This window comes from Lotus japonicus, chromosome 1, assembly GCF_012489685.1.
Source record: "Lotus japonicus ecotype B-129 chromosome 1, LjGifu_v1.2".
Classification (NCBI taxonomy): Eukaryota; Viridiplantae; Streptophyta; class Magnoliopsida; order Fabales; family Fabaceae; genus Lotus; species Lotus japonicus.
The window spans coordinates 123,122,254-123,131,473 of NC_080041.1; the positions used below are offsets into that span (position 1 = coordinate 123,122,254).

Below are 9,220 nucleotides of genomic sequence, written 5' to 3' on the forward strand. Positions count from 1 at the left end.
TAAAATAAAATAATAAGTAACCTAATAACGAAAAGTGGGGTGTTACAACACACAAACACACACAAATACAAATATGTGTAAGTAATTTTTAAAATAATATAAGTGATTATTTAACAAGTGATAAGCAGAGATAAATGGCCTCAATTTATTTCTTAATAATCAATTGTGAAATTCTTTATTATATAATTCTGACATTTTTTGTCCAAGTTTGTGACTAATTGTTGGATGATCTTTATGCACACTAGTTTGTGACCGCCACATTTCGGAACACCTTGTTTCGTCCCAGCTTGTAATCAATTTTGAAATTCAGAAGCTATTCATATGGACTTCTCAATCAAATTAATTCCGAAATTTTTTTGTTCAAGTTTGTGATCAATTGTTGGATGATCTTTATGAACACTGACTTAAAAAATATTCTATTCCATTTGTTGCCATTTTCCCCATCTCTTTTTCTTTGAGTGGAGTACTTTTTTGAATGCATAAATGTGGTGTGAGTTTTGCCTATCAAACAAAAAATGTGGTGTGAGTTAGCCGTCCATCTCATCCAATGGATAAAGATTGAGCGTTAGGTATTCAGTTTGTTCTGTTGGATTGCTCTCGTGAATTAGTATTTGTCTGTATTCAGCAACATTATGACAGGTTTTGACCGACATCAGATATTTCTTTGGCAGTATTAGCAAAAACATCTCACAAGACTACATCAATGTGTCAGAATTCACCACCAAAAGAGATGACAATAGTTCTGAACTTGAAAGTATTCCATTGTTAATCACGAGATTATTGCTTCAAATGATGCAATCAGAAGTTGAAAACGTAAACTGCAACCAGAAACGTTACATTTTTGTCTCATTTCATTATGCTGACACTTCACAGAAACTTTTAGACCTTGTGGTTTTCAGTTCAAGCTGTTAGTGACTTCAACTATGTTAATCAAATTAAACAGTCGACATTGAGGAGTGTGGCAGCGGCAAATACACATTGTGCCCAAGAAAGTCTGTTTTACTCAGTGGTATTCTAGTATCAGGAAGATAGTGGTTGTTGCACCAATTTACAGTGAGAAAACAACAGAACAGAATAGATGTCACTTAAGAGAAAGAGATAGGCATAGATTGACACTAAGCTTTTGAGTGTCATGCAGAGGTTTTGCTTCCTCTAAAGTGACAGTAAGGTTGTTTGCCATATAACTTTGCCGTCACAAGTTTGAAATATGGATTCAGCCTCTTACGGAAATGCTCTAAGAAAAATGCAAGGTAAGACTGTCTGCATTAAACACACAAAATGGATCTGATCCCTCTATGGAACTCGCACATAAAGAAGCTTTATAACACTAGATTAGCCCTTAAAGTGAGAGTATCTAGTATCACTAAATTGAAGGTGTCAACTTTAAGGGTAAAGTAAGCAATGAAAAATTGAGAAGGTAATCATATACTTGCTCATGTATAACAAACTTCAGTGTTCTTTAAATCTTAACCATTGATTTCTCAATAAGGATTGTGATTAGTTACTTTGCTCTTTGGGTGACTCTTACATTAGAAGAGTCAAATCCGCCATGCAGATGGCACCAACCTACATCTTTAAAAAATCAAGTAATGTTTTTAACATGCACTAACACCAGGGTACAGCAGTTTTAGGTCCAGCAACTTCATTAGATGGTCCAAATTCTATGGCTACCTCACATGGTTTGAATACTTCCTTGAAGAATTAAATTAAGAACTGGCACAACCTTGTAGAACATGTTAAGATAGTTACAGATATGAGTTTCTATTTCCCATTAATGGCATTTTCTATTTTTATAGACATAATACATTAGAAGTACGAAAGCTTTCATTTTCATTTGAAGCTACGGTAAGAAAAAAGAACAAATAGTGAAGAAGACACTATTTTTCTGAAGCACACATCATTCTCAGTATCGGATTGAGCACAAATTGCCGACTGTAACATGCTTGAGCAGGAACACTAGAACACTGAATTAGGGATGAATTGAAGTGAACTATTATGAGGAATTCTCAATATTACCCGTCGAAAAGAGAAAAAGCCGCCAACATGAGATAGAAGCAAGTTGGATAAATTGTAAAATTGAAAAGAAACAAAAAATGGAGCTACAGGTAATCTCATCTGAAGCATGCGATAAGCGAATCATGACATAGACACCAATATTCTTTGTAGGGCAGGGACATCCATGGCATTGGAGAAGGAAGAAGAGTTCCGCATGTAGATGGTATTCTGGCCAATGAGGAGAGTCAAAATAGAAAATACAAAATAAACAGAAAAAGAAAGTGTTATTAAATAAATCAAACACAGAAAAACAGCCACCAGTATATCTCACCTCTGCCCAATGAGAATTCCATAAGCTGCTGTCGAGATCGATGACCTAGAAACTCCCAGAAATACATTTCTGTAGTGAGGCAATACGACTTTCCCTGAAATATAATCCACTGAAGTAAGAACATAATGTTTGTCCATGGAAAAATACAGCAGTGGTATATAGTGCATATTGTTGCTGCTCTCATGAAGAGGAATACTCTGATACCACAATTGATATTTCAATCAAGTTAATTGATATTCCAATCAAGTCTACAGGGTCAATTTTTATCAAGTGATTGATAATGTCTGTGTATGATATAATGCTTTTACCTTGATAAACAATCTGGCTGGGAGTAAATTACCACAACAGAACTAAAGAAAGTGCCTGAGTTGCTATGATACAAATCATCACAAATAATTCATAAAAATATTTATATCCAAATTCTTAAAGTAAAAGCACCCAGACATTAATATCTAGACAACATGATGTCACACATTAAAACTTGTTAGAAATATAATATAAAACTCATGTGTCCTTAACCCAATAACTTAAGCTTTTGGGATAATTGTTCATGACAAAATTCATTATTAATCAACACATACATCTTGACAACCAAAAAGAAGCCAAATAGAAGCATCAGTCTGAGCACATAAGTAATAGCTTTAGGACTCACCTATGCTCAAATAGTTGCTGTGGAGAACTGAAACCAGAAAACTAGATTTTTCTCTATTGAAATCCTTTAAATGACATGATTCATTGGATGAGGTCATTTTGTCAGTAAAATCAGCATTTGGAGAAACAGTACTACTACTCTCACAACCAAAAATTTCAAGCCATATTCCAGAAGGGAATCGTCCTGGTTTCACCAACCGAAGAAATATCTTGATATAAGGTGTAGCATGAATTACCGAAATAGTGACTTCAATCAGTATGCAGATGAGGTTAATGGTTGTGTCAACGATACTAAAGAATATATAGAAGACAGAAGTAGTTGGTAACAGAAGTAAAAGTGGTGTAAACAAAAGAGATCCAACAATATGTTGCTTCACAGTGTAGTCAAAGCTATCCAACCTCTGCCGAAGAGGGTTCCACTTCCGACCCCTGCCAAAACAGCCAGCAAAAGTTATTTTAAAAAGGATAATGAATCACATACATAGAGATGCAGAAAATATGACGAATTTCAGAAAATGCAAGGGATTCTCATGATCTCTGCTTCTATCATAACTTAATTTCAATTTTACAAATGTTTCAGCTTTTATAATTGGCTTTAGAAGCCTAAACTGCCGATGTTTTTAGAGATACATTATACCTATAGCGTAAAGGATTATCAGCGTATAAAACATAGTTCTCTAAAGGAAAAAAGATCAAAAAGGACACACAAGATCACCTCACTAGCATCTATTTGGAGATATGTCTCAACCTTGCAATTGCTTCCGAAAATTGTGAGATGCAGAAAAAAACCTCTATGTTAGCAATTTATTAAATTTTCTAATACCACTTATGTCAGAAAGTCCCATTTATAAAACAAATAACAAATCAGGATGTTCAATTCTTACTCAAATCATTGCCTTACTTTTAACCAATCATCTTAGATGTATTACCTGAAAAGCCGCCACAAGGCTGCTAATGCTTGTATCTGTAATGAATATACAAGTGCAATCAACCAATTAAGAGTTGAAACATGTAAGGTTGCAAATGTAATCATGTCCACTACCAAAGCCGCAGGTACAGTGAATCCACAAAGAATTCCTAAAATAGAAAGCCCTCGAATAATATAATTGAAGATGAAACCGACAAAGATCCAGAGTGTTGACCATATTTGGATTGCATTCAATGAAACCATGCCAAGTACTCCAGCCAGCTCACCATTCAATTTGAAGCCTGCAGGGTTTCCCATTAACCAAACACACCCGGAGCGCAAAAATGTGGCAAACCCATGGGTGAAGTTTAAAACTGACAAACAAATGGTATCTGAATGATAAAAAAGTGACCATCCAACCAAATTTCCCAGAAGAATATCAACAACCAGCGTTGACCACATAGAATGCCTATGCATTGCAGCCTTCTCGGCATATTCAACACATGATTGTGACCTTGCACACAAAAGAATGGTGTTAAACACAGAAAAAATAAAATCAATATCAAACAGATTGTAAAGAATCAATAATTGATTCAACAAAAAAAAATGAACATTTAATTTTAGAAAGTAAGTTTAAGTTACATTTTATCAAAAATATATCACTATGAGTAATTGATGGACGACGTAAGTGGGGGGGAGAGACAATGGAGAGAAACAATCAATGCCACCTAAATAATTTCAAATCCACCCAAAGAAAAATTGTTTTTGAATAAATAATAAAGTGCGTTGAAAACTAGGGTATTCCGAAACAAGCTAGTTTGGCAGTATGTTCTAAGGTTCAAATGCAAGCTAAATCATTCTTCACAACTCAATTTCTAAAACTAGACAAAACGAAGTGTTCTTTAGGAATTACATGAATCAAAACACAATTCAGGGATTGATTTAGTTTCAAACCACAGTTAATTAGAAGCCTGTTTGGATACCCGTTAGAAAGTATGAAAGCGGAAAAATATCACACCTCGTGGCACTTTTTGCATTTTCATACTTTCTAACGGGTATCCAAATGGGCTCTTAGTGTCTCAGGCCATAATAATATCTACTTAATTCTAAATACACCTAAAAGCTACTGTTCCATAGCAAGAAAATATAAAACAACCATAACCATAAATACAATAGTCCAATGTAAACAATCAACATAATGCACATAAAATAACCATAAATGCAATAGTCCAATGTAAACAATCAACATAATGCATACAACTCTAATATTATACTTGTACTATGAATAGAGTAGAATAGAATCCTGTATGTTTTTAATGTGGAATATATTAAGGGAGAGTAAGAGAGGAAAAGCGAAGTGTAACAAGGAAGGAATAGGCCTGCAGGCAGGGAGAATGCAGAATAGTGATACTCAATTCAAACTCAAATTCAAGTCAATAAATCTCCAAGTACATAGCAATCCTGACGTAGGGAAACCCAACTTGATAAACAACTAAGTGACTAACCAATTAGTCCTAAACTACTAAAAACCCAAAATAAAAGAAATTTACAAAAATACTTAAGAACCCAAAAAATACTAAATGTTAACAAATTTCAATGAACTTTCAATATATAATTCTACACACCTAACAATATAATACTAATATTCTACATTTTGTTAGTAAAATCCTATATCTTATCACATTTGTCTATAGTATACAGTATTATTGAGTTCATCTGGTTGAATCTAACATCCCAACATTTTTGGTAAATTGTACAGTAAATAAACTAAACGAAATCCCAATCGGATTTAGTTTAATCAGTACACTCGGGTTCAGTCTCTTGAACATCCCTACTAATACTTCTCCTTTATAAGAAATTTAATTACACAGACTTCATCAAAAATTAAAACCTGATATTTCCAAAATATGAAGCCTGCCACAAATCAGACAATATTACCCACAATTTCATATTACCTGAGGTCATTCTCCTGAAGAAAGATTGGCCAATATAATATCTGAGAACAACGGATTTGGATATTTATCCATGCAGTCCTCTTGAATACGTTTGCAGATGTCACATAAATCCATGATTCTGATTCATTATTAAAATGTGTTTGAAAAAACTGAAGAACAAAATAGAACATAGTGGAGAACGAAGCCATAAACTTAGAAACCAGATGCCCTATGATAACAAAAAACCTGAAAAGTCATAGCAAAGATCATCAGAGCTTGAACATGAAGAGAGAAAGAGATGGTGCATTAATAGTTTAAATGCGCACATGGGGAATACGGAGAGCTGGCTTGAGGATCTTCTGGGGACCACATGTCTCTCAAAACTTTTTTTAGCAGCAGTTGTGCAGTTAATTGCCAGAATAACTGTATCCTGGAGTGAAATTTAGAAAAGCTATATCAGTACTCAAAACTCAGCATACACAAATATGATTAAGGTAAATTCCATTACCAATTCAATGAATTTCTGCTGTTTATGAAGCTCATCAATCCACTTAGGATTCTTCATGGAAGTTTTCACTTGGTCATTTGAACTAGAGCGACACAGTGAAAAATGATGAGCACCATAAGAGGGTGGTTCATAAACTATTACCTACAAGCAATTAAATATCATATATATACATGCTTGAGAGAGGAATAAACGTCTTGAAGAATTACAACTAATAGCAGAAAGGAAAAAGTAAAAGAAGAAATCATGACTTACATACGTGAACATCATATTCTGACAAAATTTGTCCATTCCAATGAATGTGGTTCAATTTTGGTAGCCCTTGTATGCCTGCATCATGCTTTTTAGGAGAATCAAACATCAGCAGCACCCAATTACTTTTCCCAATAAAAGGTTGGCTACTTCTTTTCAATGATCCATCTAATTGGAGGCAACTGCAACTCCTACAGTTATTCTTTGCAAATGCATTTGTACTTCCCTCTGCCCGAGAATTGCCATAATCAGAGAAAAAAATTTCGTCATCCTTTGTTTTAGCCATCAAACTATTACCAGTGGGGTCAGTGATACATAGACCAACTACAGAGAACTTGGACTTATCCTGAAGAATCGTGGGCATGCTTCCATGCGTTTCATAAACGATCCCCTAATAGAGAGTAGTGGTTCATGATGTTAGGTATTCTCATTACACTAAACCTTTCCAGAAATAACATAAGATAACTTCTAAGAAAGAACCATTAGAGGACTTAACAGTGGGATTTTTCCACCACAGTCATAAATTCACATAACCAATATTCTCATGTGTGAGTGTGACACAAAAAAATAATTATACACCATTTCGTGTGAATGGGTGCCCATCCAAAACAATTTCTTCCCCCATTAAAATTTATATTTATTTCCCACAAGTTGCAAATAAATGAGCATAAAATGTATACATATGGACCTAATATTCAGTTAACGTCAATCAAGATATTGACACTCTATTCAGAGGGAAAAGGTTAATTTCTATTTAAACTTGGCAACTCTTGCAAGACCTAGACTACAATCTAAAATTTATTAACATCACAAAAATTAATAGTTGTGACAAAAATACAATCAATCATTTCATTGCTGCTAGTCTCGTTTCATTAGCTTACTTTAAACTTCATGCAAGGGATGGTGAACTCAAATCCAGTTTTATACCTCAATGTCAGGACAAGAACTAGAAAGCAAGACTTCACTACAAGTAAAGGCTACAACAATGTCAATGGATGATGGTGAGCTAGTGATAAACCACCCCAGTAAAATACTTGAGGATGATTCTTGATTTGATAAGAGCTGTTTTGGCCACCAGAGCCGACAGTGACTTCTCATCTTCATCTTAGGATCTTCATGTCAACTAATTTACTAGTCATAAAGTTCCTGCAATGAACAGAAGAAGAAAAAATAAAAACATATGTTTACTCTAGTATAATATCTCAGATTAAAAATAGATACGATTTAAGAACTAATTTACACAAAAATTAATAAAAACTTGAATGAAGATTTAAATGTAAAATATAACAGCACAATTCAATTCCAATCATTCTAGGCAAAGCCACACGTCACCAACAGAGTCAAAAACAGATAAACAATCTGTCCATAATTTCATGGAATCTCCCAAATGTACTTATGCAGTATACTAACTCTATACGTTTCCTTCTTAAACGGTCCAAAAAATGTGATTATTAATCAAACCTTCGCAAAAGTTTTAGAAACGGATGATGCAAAATGTTACGTGGCCCAATAAATTTCTAACAAAACCGACCCTACACGGTCTCAAATCTCCGCATTTTGCTCTGCGGCGACACATTTCTCATTCTTGAGTTTCGTCATTAGTGTATGGCATTATCAGTGTCATCAAATATCCACCATGGCCGATATCCCGCCATATGGCTGCCATTATTTGTCATGTATGGCGGGATTTTGGCCTTCCACCATGACCCGCCATCCGCAACTAACAACACTGGGCATTATATAGTACTCCTCTTACAGATGTTTATAACTGAACTCAAAAATTGATCTTAAGCATGTTCAAAACAAGCACTTTTTTTTAAACATTAGACCCATTTCAGAATATGCATAAGGTCTCATTACTAATTGTTTACTGAATACACATTCAGAAACAGTTACAAGTTTCTCCAACATACGCAAAAAATAATCTTTATATCAGAATATAACCAATAAATCACTAATCAAATTCTAGCTAACTAAACAATGCAAGCAAAAACCCCGAATAATCGAATGCTACTAACTAGGGCAATTACTGAACTGAGTGAGCTAAAACTCAATGAAGAATGAGCAATTGCCCTAGGTTGGGTTCAGCGGTTCTAAACCGCCGTCGCTATAAGCAGTGGCGGGGAAGAAGCGTTGATATCATTGTTGCATTTGAAAGCATTGCAAGAAGAAACAGAGAGATAAAGTGATTTGAATTACCACGATCGTTACGACTGCAACTGCGACGAGAGAGAGAGAGACCTCAGCTGCGACGGCGAGACAGATCGCGCCGACGGTGGATGAGACGGCGGCCGGCGACACCGGAGGTGAGAATTTGGCAGGAGCGGATGCGGCGAGGCAGAGTGAGTGATAGTGAAAAGGACGAAGAAATGAGGGATATGTTCGTCAATTTGAAATTCATCGAGTGGAGTTTTCAATGTTGTGAAAAGCAGACCGGACCGGCCGGTTCGAGAGAAAGTTGGACATGAAAGGAGGGCTTGGTTATTTGTTGGGCTTTTTAAACAAACCTTCATTTGACAAGAAAAAAACAACAACACAGCCACTAAGCGTACGCGCTTATGTTCCGTTTGGGAAAGTTTATTTGAATATCTAATAGTATCAGCACTTGTGCAAGTGTTTGAAAGAACTTATGCAAACAACTTATG

The 9,220-nt window shown here is 35.1% G+C and overlaps 1 protein-coding gene across 3 annotated transcripts; it reads right to left on the bottom strand.

Moving 5' to 3' along the window:
• Window positions 1–1,706: 1,706 nt before the first annotated feature.
• Window positions 1,707–8,969, bottom strand: LOC130730124 (N-acetylglucosaminyl-phosphatidylinositol biosynthetic protein gpi1). 3 transcript variants are annotated; one of them, XM_057582030.1, is made up of 10 exons: window positions 8,775–8,969; window positions 7,503–7,721; window positions 6,583–6,966; window positions 6,327–6,467; window positions 6,145–6,248; window positions 5,840–6,064; window positions 3,907–4,398; window positions 2,979–3,406; window positions 2,327–2,420; window positions 1,707–2,223 (listed from the first exon to the last, which is right to left on the bottom strand). In XM_057582030.1, exons 2-10 carry the CDS (start codon window positions 7,677–7,679, stop codon window positions 2,112–2,114), a joined length of 2,157 nt encoding a protein of 718 aa, XP_057438013.1. In that variant the 5' UTR covers window positions 7,680–7,721; window positions 8,775–8,969; the 3' UTR covers window positions 1,707–2,111. The 3 variants fall into 3 exon arrangements, with proteins under 3 accessions (XP_057438013.1, XP_057438014.1, XP_057438015.1); XM_057582031.1 differs by having other exon boundaries at window positions 6,579–7,721; window positions 8,775–8,968; XM_057582032.1 differs by lacking the exons at window positions 7,503–7,721; window positions 8,775–8,969 and having other exon boundaries at window positions 6,327–6,408; window positions 6,583–6,754.
• Between the last annotated feature and the right edge of the window lie 251 nt (window positions 8,970–9,220).

What these genes read in the sequence shown, in the direction of transcription:
- LOC130730124 (XM_057582030.1), bottom strand. Translation starts at nt 7,679, where the DNA reads ATGAAGATGAGAAGTCACTGTCGGCTCTGGTGGCCAAAACAGCTCTTA. An exon ending in AGCAGAAATTCATTGAATTG is followed by an intron (nt 6,249 to 6,326) that starts GTAATGGAATTT and finishes ATTTCACTCCAG; the next exon opens with GATACAGTTATTCTGGCAAT. An exon ending in CAGCAACTATTTGAGCATAG is followed by an intron (nt 2,421 to 2,978) that starts GTGAGTCCTAAA and finishes ATTATATTTCAG; the next exon opens with GGAAAGTCGTATTGCCTCAC.